Source organism: Rhagoletis zephyria, unplaced genomic scaffold, assembly GCF_001687245.7.
Source record: "Rhagoletis zephyria isolate East Lansing unplaced genomic scaffold, Rhagoletis_zephyria_1.1 Rzeph_scaffold_00112, whole genome shotgun sequence".
Classification (NCBI taxonomy): domain Eukaryota; kingdom Metazoa; phylum Arthropoda; class Insecta; order Diptera; family Tephritidae; genus Rhagoletis; species Rhagoletis zephyria.
Genome location: NW_016157196.1, coordinates 416971 through 437305, shown reverse-complemented (window position 1 = coordinate 437305; position 20335 = coordinate 416971). Strand labels below are relative to the sequence as shown.

The 20335-nt window shown below is 36.4% G+C and overlaps 1 protein-coding gene across 2 annotated transcripts in view; it reads right to left on the bottom strand.

The window, feature by feature from the left end:
- Fkbp14 (peptidyl-prolyl cis-trans isomerase Fkb14) overlaps window positions 1-14579 on the bottom strand; it is a 48586-nt gene extending 34007 nt beyond the window's left edge. Inside the window, exons 1-2 of one of the 2 annotated variants that reach the window (XM_017634179.1) lie at window positions 14504-14579; window positions 728-964 (exon numbers count right to left, since the gene is read on the bottom strand). In XM_017634179.1, the coding sequence (XP_017489668.1) occupies window positions 728-906 (179 nt within the window). In that variant the 5' untranslated portion in view covers window positions 907-964; window positions 14504-14579. The remainder of the gene's footprint in view (window positions 1-727; window positions 965-14503) is intronic. The other variant, XM_017634186.1, reaches the window with a different exon arrangement.
- Window positions 14580-20335: the final 5756 nt, after the last annotated feature.

Genomic DNA, 20335 nt, shown 5'->3' with positions numbered 1-20335 from the left:
AAATATTAATTCCCAAGAATTCTACACAATTTCTACGAAAAGTTGTTTTTCCCCATATAAAATACATGGAAAATTTTGAGCGCTTTGAGCACTCCCTATTTTTTTTTTATTTAAAAAAAAAAAAAAAAATGGGGGTATATTTTCTTCGGTATAGAACAATCCTAGGGGGTGGCGGCATTAAAATTCCGACTTTACTTTTTCACATGCAATTCTGGACCACTCTAATGTACATATGTAGTATGTATGTATATAGTGTCATCCGGCAAACACAAAAAGCCCCAAAATATTTACTCTCATATGCGCATAATTACAATGGCAACAAACAACAACAAAATTGTATTATAAAAATCAACGTCAAGTGTATAGCGGTTATAAATAACACAAACACAAAACCCGGCAGTAAGCTTATCGTATTTGCTTATCTCTTTGATAGCGACGCCTAATTTATGAGTACATTGAGCTTGCACTGCAGCTCGCGGTGGCAGGCGCAGCTTTCGAAGGGAGTCATTGCGCCACTAAAAGTGGCATATGTATGCACTTTATGTTATATGTATGTACATAAATATGTATACTTAAAATATAAGCCACGTAAATAGCATTTGTAATTAAAATGTTTCAATGTTGCTTAAAAAAACAAAAAACAAAACAAACAATTAAATTAATTTCTCAAGCGCCCAGCAAGCACTTTCACTTTCATTGCTTATGACTTGCTCGTTTGTGCACTTACCTCGAATCGAATTTCTTGCCGTCCGTCAGCGTGCCCGTGTAGTGCATTGTCAGCATATCACCACTTTTCGACTTTTGTTCGCACACCTCCGGCGTACTGACGACATCGACTTTCAGTTCTTGAGCGCTCACGCTCGACGCCAACACAAGGCACGTTGCAATAAGTACGAATTTCAACATTTTGGTATATGGGTTTTGTTTGTTTTGTTTGAATTTTTTGTGTGGGTTTTGCTTTTATCTGCAAAGAAAGTGTAACAAAATGATGTTGATGAAATTGTTGTCGACGTAAAGTGAAATTTACACGCGACATTAAAATAGTATTACATATGTATATACTTAAATTAAATATGCCAAATATGTTTATTTTTTGTGAGAATTTTTGCTCATTCAAGTTATTAAATAATTTAAAAAAAATATCCACCATTAAATATAATATTTTTTTAAGGGGAAGGTTATTCAAAAGACATTCGCTGCATAAGCTCTTCAGAACCAAAAATCATACAACGCCGAAACTGGTTTATCTACAAACCAAATTTGACAAGGTATCAGAGAAAAAATACATCGTACTCTTCTTCTTCTTATAACACTCCTCAGGTGCAATTCTAACAACCTCCCACCAAAATAAATTAGAATCGACGGGTCATGGAGGAAGAGATCTGCATTAATGAAATGAGATATTTATGAAAATAGTCTACTTGGAGAATCAGTGAATTTACTAGATACACACAATGGAGCGAACTGCCATATCCATTTGACCACGTAAAAAAAAACAATAAATAACAAGTAAGAAAGTCTAAGTTCGGGCGGAGCCGAACATTAAATACCCGGTGCAAGTATTAAATATATGTTTTTTCACCTTTCCGAAACCTACCGCTAGATGGTAAGCCGGGGTGTATCAATTTTGAGTAAATTAGCGTCCTTCAATCTCGAAATATTGCAGTTTCAAGCATTTCTGAAATTTACCGTAATTTGAAAAGCGGCCGTAATTTTAGTCCGATTTCAATAATTTTCAATGCTTTGCTTATATGTGGCAAGCACAATAACCACACCGAGTTTGGTACAAATTGGTAGAACGGTTACCGATATACTTATATGTGATCATAAGTGGGCGGTGCCACGCCCATTTTCCAAAATTTTACCATAAACGTATTTCTTGGTAAAGAATTGTTGCAAGCATCAATTTTGAATAAATTAGCTTCAATATTTACTGATTTATCGAAGATTTTGTATTTCTCTAAATTACCGTTATATGGGATGTGGGCGTGGTTATTGTCCGATTTTAAAAAGTTTCGGCGGTTTTTTATGCTGTACCAAGGCCAACAACTGTGCCAAGTTTGGAAGAAATTGGTGCAGCGGTTACCAAGATATACACATGTAACCATAAGTGGGCGTGGCTACGCCCATTTTCCAAAAATTTATAATATTCTTATTTTTCGTCTAAAAATTATTGTAAATATCAATTTTGAGTGAATTATCTTCAGTAGTTACTAAAATATCGCAGTTTTCGTATTTCTGGAAATTACCGTTATATGGGAAGTGGGCGTGGTTAAAGTCCGATTTCGCCCATTTTCAATACCAACCTACCTTGGATTAAGGGAAACCTACATACCAAATTTCGTTGAGATATCTCAATTTTTGCTCGAGTTATCGTGTACACGGACAGACGGACAGACGGACAGACGGACGGACGGACGGACAGACAGACATGGCTTAATCGATTTCTCTTTTCATGCTGATCATTTATGTATACATTTGTCTATATCTATCTCGATTCGTTTTGGATGTTACAAACAACCGTTATGTGAACAAAATTAATATACCCTTGTGCACAAGTGCGCTCGGGTATAAAAATCCAGCAATGCGACCGAACCCCGAGTTTAGTATATGCTGTAGTAATGATCCTCCATGAATCTCCCCTCTCTACGAGAATTTAAAGCGGTCGTGCATCGAACGTTTATTTTGCCTTAGGAATAATATGTAGGAAAAAAATGGCTTATAATCAATGAATTCTTTCAGGCTAGGACGTTTCCAATGATCCTAGAAAAATATATCGGCCTCAATAGAATAATAACTCACATAGTTTTGTTTTATAAAAATGTTTATTATTATTATGTAAAACTGTTCACAGAAATATTGGGCCGTATGAATAAAAACTAAGCAATTGCTTTTTCTTAAAATTTCATACCTTTTACTCCAATTTTGTTTGAATAAATTGAGTAAAATATCTGAAATTTTAAGAAAACGCAATTGCTTATTTTTATTCATACGGCCCATTATCTTTCTATATTTTTAAAATGTTTTTCTCTACACAAAATAATTATATTACTTAAACTTTAAATTGATATCTAAATTTTTGCCGTAACACCGTCAGCAATTAAAAATAAATCAGATATTGGCACGGCCCGGCCCGGCCTACCAAGAATGTAGAACACATATTAGAAAGCACGCACGATCATGCATTGGCTAAGGGTAAACTCATTAATGCTGCCAGCCCACAAGACGGAAGCTGCTCTTATTATTAGTCGAAAAAACGGTGAAAAGTAGAAATTAGAGTAGGTGAAAGCATCATAGAGTCCAAGCCATATGGAAAGTATCTCGGCGTCCTAGTTGATCACCGACTTTGCTTCCGCGATCATTTGGAATACAGAAATGCGAACCGAGACCAACCACGCACAGTACACATCGCAGTTTAAGCACGTACTGAAGCACAGTGGAAGATACGGTGGGACAGAACAACAACGGGCAGGTGAACTTACTGCCTCATACCAAAAATTGGCACTTGGCTTAGCAAGCAACACGGCACAGTAGACTACTATTTAACCCAAGTCATCAGTGGCAACGCTTTTTAAATGTTCAAAACCCTTGTTGCGAGCAGTACTCCTCTTCAACTCCATGACATCCGCACTTAATAGTAAGCTTGGCACCTGTATAGCAGCAGAAAATATGGTACCGATTATGTTAACGATCGAGGAAGCATAGAACGACGTCTGCCATTTCTCTGCTGAAGTAAGAAAATACCTCCGGCGCAGCCAAAATTTGCAGTTTAGTCGCTACAGTTTAGGTGCAACAAGCCAGTTTTCTTGAGAAGTCACGGAATTAAGAGGGCAAGCCTTTAAAAATCGAATAAGTGACATTAAATTGATATATCCGGACTATACTTTATGTACTTAGATATGAACTTCCTAGCAGGACAATCAAAATGGGTGGATCAGTTTAACACCAGATCAACATAAACAGTGGGTGGGTGGTATCATGTGAACAGTAACGGACGTAGAGCCTAGTGTTCAAATCGCTTCCCGACGAAATACTTAACGGTGGTACTGGGGAGATCGGTACATAGCCGGTAGGAGGTTTAGTGGGTTAAAGTCTCACACTGACTGGTTCAGGGTTTAGGCTTTCGATGCTTCCTTCTCTGAAAAAACAAACACAAGATCATGCACGGAGAATAAATCATTAACGTCCGACCCGACACGAACCAAATTGAAAATTCGCTGCATGCACGATCTCGTGCCGAAGTCAAATTGTTCCGCCCGTGCCCATCTCTAATTCCGACCATGCCAATGAGAATCATTTGTTATTCACATCACCAACGAGTTTTCGCTGGAATTGGTCACATTTTGGCGCATTGCATTATGCATAGTTACTCGTAGCTTTTCTTCGTAAATTGCGTTATGTATGCAATTGCAGACGAGCGGCCGGCCCGGCCCGGATGATGGCCAACACAGTTGCATAATCATTAACAAAAGCCAAAGTTAAAGCAATGAAAAAGCGATTACAGTCTGGCGTCCAATGTCTACGGTAATGCAACACCCAGCTAACTGATCTGACTAATAAACAACCAGAAGTGGGCACTGTGTAGCTATTTCAATTTTATATTGAGTCAATTGGTTACTGAGTAAAATTTAAAAAATTAGTAATATACATACATATGTATGTACCACAACTTGTGGTAGCAGAGGAAGAGGAAAGCCTTTTTTTCCTTTTTGAAAGATCAAGGAAAGGGGGTACTTAGCTTCACTCGGTGGAGAAAGAGGCACGACTGGCGTGCTATGCTGGACTCCTTTCAAGACGAAGAAAAGTACGATCTAAGTAATTATTTGATTAAAGCTCTGCGATGAACCATAATTATAAAAGAAAGTAATTCAAAACTGTAAAATTGTGCTAGAATATCTTAAAAAATCTCTTTTTAAAATCCCTGAAGTCTAAAATCGTCTTTAAGCGCCTAAAATTTATATATATTTCAGATTTTTACAATTTCCGCCCACTGTAAACAAGTAGTATACACCATACGGATGTGCAAGTAGATACAAATGCACATATACATACATATTTTTGTGTGCACGTAAGTGAGTCTTCATTACAGCATTAACGTTTAAATGTAGGTATGTATGCACATATGTATGTATGTACGTAACGCATTTTTAAATTTGCATTGTGTTACGCAATTGCGCTTTATTTGCATTATTTTTATTTTTCATTGAGGAGGTATAGCTAATTGTGAAATTGAATTTTTCTACTGCTTCTTCATCTTCTTCTTATTCATCATTTCCATCTATGTATGCATGTATGTATCTAATTCTTTTGTCTTCAAATACGCCATCCAAAGAAAGTTTACCAATAAAAGCCTGAAACGCATGCGCAACGCATTTACCAACTTTGATTGTGCGTTAGTGAAATCGCCACTTGAAATATTTGGAGATTTTGGCCATATTTTTTTTATTAGTTACAAAATTTTGGCAGAGTATTTGTAAAAAACGAACGAAATGATGACCGCGCAGAGACTATGAATAATGCTCGAGTGGGTGTTTTGTTTGGGCAAATCCGCGGGTATTCACTAAATAAATGAACCAAATAAGCGGGCATCGAAAAAACTATATTAGAAAGTGTTGAAATGGCATAACAAATTGAATTAAAAAGATACATACATATTATGTATAATTATTGTATTTGCAGCTCAGTTAAAGTAGTCATTACCGCTTCAGTAAATAGGTCATTGTAATACAATTGCGTATTCAAATGCACAGATATGACTACATCTATTCATAATATACTTATAAGTAAATATACATACATATATTCATAATTATGAATAGGGAACAAGTGGCGTGCAATGAATTTGGTAGAAAACTTTTTTAAGCGCTAATTAAGGCACACTGACACTAGATATAATATAATTAATTAGTTAGTTATGAAAGCGTTTTGTTGAAAAAAAAATTAATACAACAGGAAGGAAAAATTTTTCGGAAATGCTGAGAAAATGGCCAATTAATTTTGTGGCAGCAAAGTTACAAATAAACCTTCATACATACAATTAACAGTGTTTAATAGACTAAAAACTTTGCAAGTTTTTAAGTTGCACTACGAAATTACTACGCCTAATTACTGTAAGAAAGCATCTAACATTAGTTAGTTTTTATAACTGAAACAAATTTCTATGTAAGCATTTGTGTATTTACATTCGACCGTATCACGATGTGTATATGTATGTATGTATGTATGTGGGTAATTTCCAAAGGAAGAGTGCAGGTATTTTTTTATATTTTTTTTAAGATTGGTAAATTTATGCTCTGAAATCATTTACCTACGTGAAAATTCGTGCAGAATAAGAAATGGCTTTCACGCTCTTCCAAAATTAATTTTTGGGTCTAATTTTTGCATTTTTGTAAAATTAACATAGGAAGCAAAAATACTAAAGCAAGCATGAACATATAGGATATACAAGGGATATTGTGCTATCGCCTCGTAGCGAACGAATTGTTCAAGAAATAACGCATGCCTACTCTCTACATAACGAGCCGCGGCTGAGGTCAACGGCAACGTTTGATTTGTAAATTATGATGAACTTGCCCCATTAGACTTCGAATTGGAGAATTTTGCAGCAAAATTACTCGACCATAATCGAAGAAGCAGGATGGATTAAGGGCATTTTACCCGACTGGCGGCCGCTGTGGTGTAGTGGTTAGCAGTGCACGCTACCACCATGCAGTGCCTGGACTCAAGACGGGGCAACCCAGCAACAAAAAATAAAAACCAAAAAAAGTTTTCTAACAGCGGTCGCCCCTCAGCAGACAATATTTCGACGGTATTCCTGCCACGAAAGACAGTTTCTCATAAAAATACAATCTTATAACTGAATTATATTCCAGACAAAGGTTTTAGATCGAGAAAATCTGTGGAGCTTGCCTCCAGTGTTTAACACAATCAATCATACTTCGTTCAAAAAAAAAAAAAATGTTCTGCCAAGTAAAAGGTCACAGAGTACGGATCTAAGAAAACTCTCGTTGACTTATATTTGGCGCTATCAAGAGCTCGACTACCTGGGGCGTACGATCTTCAGTGACCGCTGGAGACCAACTGGTTTATGCGTTGCACATTTCTTTATTTGCTGGTAGGTGAAAGTGCTACGTTGCTTCAATAGGTTATTTACATTAACTCACAGACAAAAAATTCAGGCCAATTTGGGATTATGAGAAACGGAAACTACTATCTAAAATTACTGAGAAGCGGCCTAACCCAAATTTTTTTTGTTGTATTTCCCTACTTAAAATAGACTTAAATGTGATACATTTCAAAATAAAAGTCGCTTAATCCTTAACTTTAAGGTATATATGTAGCTACATAACGTACCATCAAATTAAGCGACCGTTACTTTAAAATTTATCACATTTGAAACTATTTTAAGAAGTTAAGTACAAAAAGAAAAAAACAAAATGTGGGTTAGGCTACTACTGCTCTCATGGCCTCATATACGCAGTTAATGAATAAAAATTATTAAAACAAACGAATCAACAGAAAATGACTCACAAGAAAAATATAAAAAATTATGCAGATTTGCTACAAACGACTTTTTGTTTTCTTTAACTATAAGTCTTTTTCGTCTTTCTTCATATTTGTATTCTAAGAAGGTCTCTGACCTCATAAGACACACATATGTATGTATCTATGTATGTACACCTGTCAGTTCGTTCATACTAGCTTTCGTTCTCGGGTTTTGTTTGTTTTCTCTTTAGCATAACTCTTCTTTTAATTTGACCTGATTGTTTTACTAACAGACATACATACGTACACACAAATAAATATATATACATATATGTAGTAGATACATCTCAGATTTTCTTATCTTGCTCCGTTGTATTACTTCTTTCACTGTTCGGAAATTAGATATTTAAATGTTCTAATAGTAATTTCACGACCACAACCAATAAGCAGCACACATTTTGACGTGAGAGGAGAAATGCATTGATGCATACATATATCCGATTATATTAACAACATTCACACAAATTTACATATATACATTAGACCGTCCAACCTTACAAGGAAAGAAAAAAAGTGCGCCGTACACGCCGGAGTCTAAGGAATTTTTGCAAAATGATTTTTGGCGGGTTTCAATTTACATCAGGATGAAAACGGGATACCTGACTTCACAGAACTTTAGAACAAAAAAAATTCTCCTCGAGACAAAAACATCGATATGCCACACATTAAGATCCGACTGCAAATACCGAAGATATGACGACAAATGTAAAAAGGCGACCCCAACTTTCGGCAAAAACCTGCGTTTGAATCGAAATACTTCCCAAGCAAAAGTTTAAAGATTTTACGCCAGCTTTACTGTATTGACATTAAGGCGCCACGTCAGGTTGAAAAGAATTGAGATCTGGTGGGTGATTGAGGTCAATGTTGTTTGGAACAAAAAATTTTCCCCTCGAGACAAAAACATATACATATCATGCTTTAAGGTCCGACTGTAAATGCTGATTATATGACGAAAAGTGTACATAAAAATTACGGCGAACTTTTTTTCAGGTACTATCTAATGCACATATGTGAAAAACCTCTTAGTTTTCATGTAAGTACATCACGATAGTTACAAAGATGGACGGAAAATTTTGATGTATGTATAAAGTTTAACAAGAAAAGCGTTAGAAATTTGTTTCTGCATTGATTTTCGAATTTTCGATTATGGTGTAAAATATATTGTTCCCTAGAAAAACAATGATCCAGATAGCTAATTGCAACCAAAAAATAAAATAAACCCAAAGGCTGGTTGTATTCTGGCATACGAATGGATATCCTCAAATTGAGTTGCTTAATGAAAACGTGGAAAAACGCACTTGGAGATTCTCAGTCACCTCTTTGATTTACTGTTCTATGCGAAACCTACCCAAAAACAAAAGTGTAGGTTTCAGTGGCTATCGCATATTAGGACTATTGACTAATGATGTTTTCTACCTTTCAGATAGTTAATGTATTAATTTCAGATCTCTTTTTGCTTCCGCACACGCTCATTTATTTGTATGCATTTATGTACATAACTATATTAATATTTATATACAAAAAAATTTCCAATTAGATACGCTAGTTAATCACTTAGTTGTGAACTAAACTTAATTGAAGACCAGGGCGTAAATATGCCGGCAACTTGCAAAACAAAAAATGCATATTAATGTACATATATGATGTATGTTTATATTTATTTCAGAAAAATATTAAGATTTAAGCGAGCTATACCGATTTTAAATTATCTCTAAAAATCTCGCTATTTTGATGCCGTTGATAAAATTTAAAAAATTTTTAAGTATTCATACTTTTAAGCTACCATCTAATTTGATGTTTTAAAAAAAATATTTTTAAAAACTAATTTTATTAATAAAAAACTCGATTTTTGGGGGAATTTTTAAATCGGTGCAGCTTATTTACGTAAATCTAAATATTTTTCCGAAATATTTTTTTGCGGAAGTTTAATGGCCTTATTCATAAAAAATGAAGTAGATTTATAAAAGGTTTATAAATTGAAAAATGTATGAACACGCCAATTTATAAAGCTCTTTAAACCTACTTTATTTTTTATGAATAAGGCCATAAGAATATAATAGATTTTATAATTCCGATAAAAAAACAGTACCAAATTTTGTGCTATGGAGAGTGGCCCACCCTAATATATGTATGTATGTATGTACATTTTGCAAATTATTTAAGTTTATCCATTCGAAAGCCAATGAGATACATATCATTAAAAATAAAAACATAAAATTAAAAAAAAAATCTGTTCAATAAGCAAATAAATAACTGTACATACAAATGTAAGTACTTAAGCACTTGCTGAAAATAGACGCACTTTTATTAATTTTTTCGTTTCTCGTAATGATCACCAAGTAAACAAAGAGCTGAGAACGGGATCAGCCGGTAAGAATATGTACCTACAAGCAATTACAAAAAGCATTTGAATAAATATTCTGGCGGAAGTGTGAGAGAATTGAGAGGCATGAGTTTTCTTAGTTTGCTTGTAATCATATTAGTTTTAGTTATGTAAGTGTGGGTAAAAATATTCCCCCTACAGATAAAAAATATGTACAAACGAAATGCTTTCTTTGTCCAGCTATAGGTGCCTCGACAAATATGAACTACTTTGCTGCCGACTAAATTTGAGTCTAAAGGTAATTTAATATGCTTATGGAAAAACGAATACTTATTTGCAGCAGCCTTAAGCTGCCTTTACATGAGGCGATTTTTTGACAGGCGATAATCGCATGCAAAAGTTGACTTGCTGTCTACTTTGAAGCAAGCGATTTCTTAATCACTATTTTTCCAGAGCAATGTTGAATCACCTGGAAAATCGCCTCATGTAAATTCAGTTTTACGCATGATTGATGTCCACGGGCGCTTTATCCGCTCCAGCTTTCTGACCAGAGTATTATTTTCTAGCGCATTGCACTAGACAAGGTCTCGTTAATATATGTATTATGGGCTTAATCATAGTTTCGTGGAGCCAGGAAATAACCTTAGCAGAGAGGCGTCATCTTTTGCCAATCAGGCTTTCAGCACAGCTGCCCATCTGTAACCAAAACATAAGTACTTGACTCTATCAGAAAGCGGAATGCCCCCAATAGTGGGAAAGAGTCTCATAAAGTATCTTATCGAAAAATATTATGCTTTGAAAATTGCCCCGGTATATTTTGTTTTTGTTTCGCTGATAACGTTAAACTGTGAAAAAACTCCCTACTAACGAAGCAACGAGCTCGGTGTGAGGCCCCTATGTTTGCATTTCTCTTGGTGTCGACAAACCCACCCTTGCTGTATGTTTGTATGGAAAATTTTTCTATTATGCAGATTATTCAGCCCCTCCAAGGTTTTTTTTTTAGCAGAAACGAAGATAGACTGATTGGCCTAAAATACTTGGAGGATATGTGAGAGATTTTGCCAGCCTCCGGTATAAAAGTCACGTCTACCGCCTTCCGTTCACCCTTACGCAATGCAACTAGCTTTGCTTGGAGCCAGCAGCAGATTATTGATAAATCCCCAAGGAGCAGGACGCGTCTAAATCTGGAGGAATCATGGCACCTAGATATGCGTTTACAGAAGGCTCGCCAAATATTTTTCAAAGACTTCTTTATTTCAGACATATTTTCGTACTCTGTTTTGTGTAGTTTTAAAATCTTACAACACATAACAGCGTACTATTACGTTCACATTACAGCATAAATTATTTGTTTCGATAAAATTACTTCACACAAACCAAGTACGTTCACATTTTGTACTTGATTTCAAAAAACAAATGGTTGCCTACACTTAGGTATTTTTTTTTTTTTTCAAATTTACTCAACAGTAGGCGTTATAATAAATGAAAAATCTTATAAATTACAAATGAGCCATAGATTACGATACTGTGAACATGCTTTAATATGAAAAACAACTTTAAAATTCAACTAAAATAAAAAAATTCAGTAAAAAATTTCAGTATTTGTTTTTAAAGATGCGGCAATAGTCCAGTCATTTTCTGTTATTAAATATAAGGAAATCCTCTTTTCAGCAACTCAATAAATGGAAAAATACTATAATCCAGATTTTGAGGTTGTATTTGGGATTTTGAGTATACAGTCAACAAGGCCCAGAAAATGTGCTATGTGAAATTCTGTTACGCGAGTTTTTTAAATTTTGTTACGGGGTGTTATTTGATGCTAGGCGTTTTTTTGGACTCTGACTTTAGTCATAAATCGACTTTTCGCTGAAAAAACTTGACTTTTTGGAATCGACTTCAGTCACCTCCGGTTGACTAGAATCGACTCCCACTCGATAACTTTTTGACTTTTGTTTACTAAGTATTTGAAGTTAAGTTTGGTAGCTAATTTTTAAGTTTGACTATCCTCTTGCAGAAGTGTTATTATTTCATTTATTAGTATTATCGTGCATGTTGAAAATATGGCAATATACAATATCTAAGTGAACGGCATTCAGCAAGAAGCGTTCAATATTAAACATAATTTTATAACAGCTCCAAGTTTAGTATGATAAATTTTGAATTTTTTATACCAGAAAGTCGTCTCCGATTCCGAGATCAAAAATCGATCCTACGTGCGGCTTTTCCATCCCTAGTGCAACATTGTAGTTAGCGAANTTTACTTTTACATTTGGCATTTCTCCTCTCTTTCGCAAAAACAATCGATAAAACTAGGATGGACACCGAAAAGTTATCGGTTAAATCTGAGATTATTTTATAATTACAGATTAACAAGGGACGAATTTTATATGGCTAATCTCTTGTTATAATTACAGATTAGGGTGTTAAGCTCAAAAATGAGGATAATCTACTTATATGTGAACCTAGTATTAGTTTATATTTCCAGACATTTGCTGCTTTCCTTAACAGAAAATCTAAGCATGACTCTCAACGAATTGGCGTTTGCATGCCACTTTGTTCCCTTGTTTGCCGTTAGGCGATTTTGAGAATGAAAAACTGATTTCCAATAGAATTTGCCTCGCTGGCATAAGAAATTATCAGCTATATATGTATTACTTCATTTCAGTGATTAGACCACGTTTTAGAAATATACAAATTTGTATGTACAGTATATTATATGTTTATATGTATATTATATGTTTAAATTTTCTAGACGCTATCGGGTTTTTTGTGCTGTTTTTTTGGTGTTGTCTAAATTTCACTCTATATATGTATGTATGTTTGTATATATATTTGTGATCAGTGTTGCCATTCAAGCTATTTTCCACCTAGATTTAGCTGTTTTTTCGCCGTTTAGCTAGAAAAATTCTAATTTAGATGCTAGCTTTTTTTTGGCTTTTTCCGAAAATCTTTTAGCTTTTTCTACCTTTTTTCTAAGGTTAGGAAAATCTAAAAAAATATATTTTACGAATAAACACGGTTCCTATACTGTATGCGCCCTTAACTCTGTTTGAGGGGACAAGTAATCGATTATTGCAATGCTATCCCTGCAAAAATCGTTGGACCATGTAGTCTATTTGTGGTATATTGGAGTACTTACAAAAGTGCTCCTCTGTCATGCTGTAGCGGACCAACTCGTGTCTCTGCACCAGCTTATTGTTACCCGATCACTGCTCGTGTTTTAACGACATGTGATTGAAGTTAAGCATTTGAAAGTACATTTGCATGTCTGGCTGTAGCTGAACGTGTAGAGATGCTAGCTGTTAGTTCTTAGCTCCCAGCATGTTCGGGTTCGAATGTCGTCAGAGGCAACATGTAATTTTTAATTTTTGTTTCTGGTTTTTATTAATTTCAAAAAAAGCATCTGCGAAGTGAAGAACAAAAGCGTGTACAAACGAAAAAATATAACGATAATGTCATTGGAGTATGTTGGGAGTAGTTTTGTGCTACTCTGATGTAATGCACAGATGGAGTATATGGTCCTGCCCTAGGACATCGCAATGTTAATTGGACCATATTTTTTATATGAATTGTGGTTAATTTTGGAGTACTCCTTGGTCCTTCGGGAGTACTCTTTACATGCATGCATGGAGTAGTCGCGATTTTTGCAGGGATGTATGTTCATCACTTACAAACTTTTGGCAAAGTTTTCGGTTGGCGTCGAGATTGTAGAATATTTGCGAAACCGCAGAAATATGGAAATGTATAAAGCTATAAATTATCGAACTTAATAATTAAAATTTACTATTCAATAGATTTTTCAAGAAAGCTGATATGCCCTCTCACCCTAACGGAGTATTATCGAGGCAGACAATACAAGCTCAAGCAGTTTCACAAAAGAGCAGCCTCTGCCCAGAATTTTTTACAATTGAGCAATTGTCAAAAATCTGTTTTTTTAATCAGAAAGTTATTTATTGAAAGTACCTACTCTTTTGTATTATGCAAATAACCTTTAATTTGTTATTGGATGTAAGAAATACATATGTAACTATTTTGCTGTTTTTTTTTGTGAAAAAAACTATTTAATAAAATATAGGAATAGCTGCCTTTACACTTTTAGCTTTTTTTTAGCCTTTAAAATTTTTATTTAGCTATTTTTAACTAGTTATGTCCATTTAGCTTGATCGCTGAAAAAATTCTGGCAACACTGTTAGTGGTATTCATTGCTTTGGGCTCGTAATGTTCTCTGAGCGCTCCTACACTCTCTATTTAGCACCATTGCTCACGTATTTAGAGTACGATTTCCGCCGTTTTTCTCATAATTATTTAATTTTTAGTTTCCTTTTTAATTTATAATGCATTTGCTATCAATTTTTAGTTCCTGTAGTATCACGCGATTTATTTGGTGATAAATGTATGTACAACAAAATTATAGGAATGCTCTTTTTTCGTTTCTTTCTTTTATTGTTCTGTTGTTTTCTTGGTAATGAGTATGCCTTGGCCTTCGCCCCATTAACACAACCGGCGATAGAGAAATTTCTTGCTCCAAATCCCCATACACATACATTCAAACAATAGTTATACGAACTCGCATGCACATCCGACATATGCATACATACATATTTATATACGACTTAATAACCACGTCATAATTACCTGTCAGGTACTACGAAGTACTTGCATTCAATTAAAAATCCACCAGCAACTTCAATTGTATGCAAATGCGTTAAACACCTGCCAAAGTTGGTAGTTAAACCAATATAAAAGGATGAATGCAACTAACTGCTACCAAATGCGGGTGTATAGTTAGTAAATATATTTTATTTCCAACGCGCGTACCACAAGCGTACCACTGAAAGCCAACAACCGATGCGATCGACGAGCAGATCTCAACTGAATGGTGATCACTTTGTGGCTCTGCGAGCAAAGCTCCAAAAACCCCAATGAAATAGCGCCATTGCAAACAACAATGCTAAGAAACTCGTTTCACTTGGAGCACATTCGGTTGATTTTCTCCATGGCAAGTCATGTAATGAAGTTAAGTTTAATGTTGATAAAAATTAAGGAAAAAAAGTGAGTAATATGTAATTACACAAGACAAAGGCAGAGAGCGTAACATCTTCGAGTAGAAGTCAAAGAGCATACTCGTAATCTCTATTGTTTATATAAAAAGTGTATTGAGTGAATTTCTCCGACGAAAAATCCACGTTGTCATTCCTCATGTCGTCGTTTAAAGTACAAAACAGCATATCGTCGTTGTGCAAAACCGCATAACTGGCATTTTTTGCCAAAAATCGGATTTGCTCACCCTTATCCAATACAGCTGTCAAACTATCGATAGTCGATACCATCGATATATCCTCGAAAGTATCGAAAACCACACAGATTTATCCAAGCCAGTACTGGCTACACTATTTTTAACATATAATTCATAGAATTAAGAATAACAAATTTAGTACACTTTATATTCATATTAAGAACCTGAAGAGCACTTTAAATAACTAAAAAAGAAAAATGTATATTTTCAGTAATTATGCAATTTTTGTTAAAACCATTCTTAGTTAGATCGTTTTTCTGAAATTAATTTTATTGGTTGGTCTTTTAAAACTTCAAGTGGATATTAATTTTAAAGCAGTTCTTAATAGATCGCTCGACGACCCAATAAAGCTGGATTTACAAGAGAAGATTTTCTAGGCGATTCAACATTGCTCCAGAAAAATCGCTCGTGTAAATGGTGACTCAAAAATCGCTTGTCTCAAAGTAGACAGCAAGTCAACTTTTGCGGGCGATTATCGCCTCTCAAAAAAGTTTTGTTAATAAATAGAATCATATCATCGGTTTTCGGCTTGAGCGCACATCTTCACTCGGAAATAATGAACCCAGCCTTGCTAAATATTCGCTCCGACTCAATCAATGTGGATGGTATTGGAAAATACCGCATTGCTCATATTATTAATTCCTATATATTATTATATTAAATAGAATAGGATTTAAAATTATTCACTTCATTTGAGATTTATTACACACCATTTTCATGCAAAAACGGCCTCAAGCTCAAAAAAATTGTTCACCGCCGGTGACCGAGTGACTTATAAAAGTGTGATTTTGTACCTCTCCATCGCCTACTCAGTCCAAAGTAGCACTTGTTGTCAAGACTAACCGTTTTTTGATTTAGGAGGTACATCGTTTTATCCTCATTCACCACCAAACCCACGCGCTTTTCTTCCCTATCTAATCCCGAGCAAGCAGAACAGACATAGGGCTTGTTTTGATCGATGATGTTGATGACATTTTCATACCCTTCCCAACTCTATCACAGCTGTTGGTATTGCTTAACACTATTTTAAACAGACAATATACCAAATTCAGGCATCACGACATGGAGACAATTTTATCGTGCTACTGAAACAGGCTATGAAATCGACTTATATATTGTATTTGCGGATTCAATTCTTGCGAATCCTCTTCAATATTTGGCGTAAGGTGAATACCTTTCCTATGGTGGATTCTATAGGTCTAAAGCCGCACTGATAAGGCCTAATCAGTTCGTTGACGGTGGGTTTCAGTCTTTCACACAATTCCCTCGCCCGCGGTAGGAGGTGCATATGGCGGGGTCGTTTTTCTAGTGGAATGAGCAGAGCACACTTAAATTCCAGTCGTCGGGCATTCGTCAGTATTTTGTTTATGCATAAGAGTTGATGCTCGCACCTTCAGTTCCTCGCCGCCACACTTGAATAGCTCAGCTTGTCGGCCATCAGCTCCAGCAGCTTTGTTGTTTTTCAGTCGCGCAATCGCTATTTGTACTCCGTCATAGTCCGACGTTGGGACATCGACTCCGTCATCATCGACTAAAAGACCGGGTTCTTCTTCTCAACAACTTTCAGTGCTGTTACCATTCAGTAGGGTGGGAAAGTGTTCCCTCCATAATTTAAGTACTTTCTGGACTTCGGTCACTAGGTCACCATGATTGTTCTTACAGGAGTTCGCCCTGGTGTCGAAACCTTCCGTAAATCGCCCAATGGCGGAATAATCGTTCTACTTCTGAACTAAAGTAGGTAACGTAAGTAAGTAAAGTTAACAACCCAAAAGCGCTCCAAACTTTTCTCAGTTGCTCTCCCACACAACAACAACCACACGGAAGAAAAGTTCTGAACAAAAACGCTGAATCCGCCTTAACTCACGTATTTCGGCCTCTCTCATCTTATTGCGGCAAATATGTCTCGCTTCTCTCTTCAGTTCCCTATAATCGTCCCACATAGCTCATGTTTCGCATTGCAGCGTGGCCCTGTGGGACGGCGTCTTTTTTCTTTGCAACTTCTTGACACTCCCTATCGTAGCAGTAGTTCTTTCGAGGTCGCTGGAACCCGACTACTTCTTCGACGGCAGTACTTAATGATTAGAAAACTTGTGTCCACTGCTCACGTATGTCCAAGGCGAATTAATACAAGGTGGTCTTGATGGCGAATTTACATTACAACACCAACCACCTGTATCTTGTATTACGGGTGCTATGTCAAATCTCAATTCGCCCCAAAGTTTACATGTATTTTGTTTTTGCATTGATGGGTGTGCTGTCAAATCAGTTAACGCAAAAACAAAATACCTGTAAGGCGAAGAAATCAGTTGATCTTACAACACCACCTTGCATAAATTCGGCTTGCGTATGTCGATTTGTTGAAGAGTGGTCTCTGAGAACAAGTGTGAGAGTCGAGTAGCGAATGCATTGGCCATCTGTTGTGATTGCAGCTTTTCGACGTTAATCTTTCCTTGCATTTTAGGCGCACATTCTTTAGTGCACAGAAATGGGTACGTATCTTGGCTGCATCGAGAACATCTAAAACAACGGAAGCGTGTCTTCCGTCTATGACAACATGATCGCTTTGGTTTCTCGTTTTTCGATCTGGAGACAGCCAAGTGGCTTCATGGATGTTTTTATGCTTAAACCTACTACAGAATTTTCCGACAGTGTGAACAAAGATCCCTTCACTACCCACCTTGGCTTTGAAATCGAGATCTTGAAGAAAGTCGCTTTGATACGGATTGTGGCTGGATGCTCGTCCTCCAGGGTGTATGGCAATACTCGGCTACGAAGTCTTCAAACACGCTAGTTGTCTATGCCAAGTGAAGTCAACTCTTTCTCCACTTGGCCTTTCCATTGCGGTGGGAGCGGGCCTCCCTCTTCCTCTGCTACTACCAGCGGGTTTTTTGAGTTGAATAATTTCAGAGCTGGAGCGTCGGTGTCCATTCGAAGGAAACGGCCAAGCCAGCGACGCCACTCTAATTTAATTAGCTGCACTAGGTCCATGTCGTTGTAAGGCTCGTACAGCTCATCGTCCCATCGTCTGCGGTACTCGGGGTCGCCAATGCGTAAATGCCCGTAAATCTTGCGCATAATTTTTCTCTCGAATACTCCAACTGGCGCCTTATCGGATGTTTTCATTGTCCCCGCTTCTATGCCATAAGCTGTTTTTGACTTTTCAATAGGAGAACGCAAATCCAGCGTACGTGTGGTTTTTCGACATCTCACATTTGCTCGCTCCCTAACGGGTATTTGGTCGCTACCCAGAGGATAGATAGTTAAAAATATCTGGACGTCGTGAGCTGCTTGAACCGTATCTCAAACAATTACTTCTGGCCACTCCTTGGTCAATGGCTGTGACCACTTGCGTCGATTTCTGTGCACGGAACCATCCGCCGACAGTGTGAAAAGTTGAGAAACTCAACCACTTTTCAGTCGATTTTTGAAAATAAACATTCGTTTTACTTATTAAACGTCCTTTCTGCTCGATTCAGGACTAGTACGATTCTTTTATAAAATATTGCCATAGTTGGCAAATACACACAGATTACCTCAATTTTATAAGTTGGCATTTACAACATTTAAAAGGTCTAAAGCAGGGATCAATCGATTTCTACATTTGCGCAGATTTTTATATTTTCACAGTTATAGAATGGCGTTGTTTGGAAAGTTGTTATTGAGTTGAACTCATTCTCGATAAAAATTTCTAAACGAGACCACTTTCTGACCTACAAGATGTACAAATGTACAAATCGTGTGATCCCTGCTTAAGTTTTTCTTTCATTCTTAAACCGGTTAGCATTTGGATATCAGTTGATAGTTAAAAGCCACTCCTAAATACTCAAACTTTTTACGTTATTTAGGCATCTTTATGACGACTAAGCGTTATTTCACTTGTATTTACTGCCAAATTTTTTCGAAAAATTCTGTTGCAAGAACTAAATCTAATATATAAAAATCTCGTGTCACGGTGTTAGTGGTCGAACTCCTCGGAAACGGCTGGACCGATCTTTATGAAATTTTTTGTGTATATTTGGTAGATATGAGAATCGGATGTAAAGTATATTTCATACCGCTAGGTTCAGGGGGCGTGGCACCTCCCATACAAACCGATTTTTTCATACTGCAAATCTCTGGAAGTGTTCATGGTAGAGTACTCTAACTTGGCCAGAGATATGCAGTGTGAAATATTCGGTTTGCATGGGAGGTGCCACGCCCCTTTTTCCAATAAGCCAAATTTTTCTTCATGACTATGCGATTGATTTTATATGTCTTGTACATACCAAGTTCCAGTACTCTACCATGAACACTTGCAGAGATATGCAAGTGTGAAAAATTTGGTTTGTATGGGAGGTGCCACGCCCCTTTTTCCAATAAGCCAAATTTTTCTTCATGACTATGCGATTGATTTTATATGTCTTGTACATACCAAGTTCCAGTACTCTACCATGAACACTCGCAGAGATATAAAGTGTGAAAAATTTGGTTTGTATGGGAGGTGCCACGCCCCCTTCACTTAGCGGTATGAAACATACTTTGCACCCTATTGTCATACCTACGAAATATACATAAAAAATTTCATTCAAATCGGTTAAGCCGTTTCGGAGGAGTTCGACCACAAACACCGTGACACGATATTTTTATATATTAGATTTTTATACAAAAATACCAAAAGATCTAAAAGAAAAAAATAGAGAAAATTTTTTTTGGATAGGGACACCCTAATTGCCAAATTCCAGTACTCTATCAGTAACACTTTCCAGAGAGTATGCAGTATGAAAAATTCGGTTGTATGGGAAGGTGCCACGCCTCCTTTTCCAATAACCAAAATTTTTCTCCATGAGTAGTGCGATTGGTTTGTATATATCTCCATAACCAGGTTCGAGTACTCTACCAATGAACACTTCCAAAGAGAATGCAGATGAAAAATTCGGATTTGTAGGGAAGTGCCCCGCCCCCTTTTACGATAACCATAATTTGTCTCCAGTGAGTATGCATTGGCTTTCATATATCTGCATACCAGTTGAGTACCTCTATCCATGAACACTTTTCCGGATATGCAGTATAAGGAAAATTCGGTTTGTATGGGAGGCTGCCACGCCCCCTTTTCCAATAACCAAATTTTTCTCCATGAGTATTCGATTGGTTTGATATATCTCCATACCAAGTTAGAGTACTCTACCAAGAAC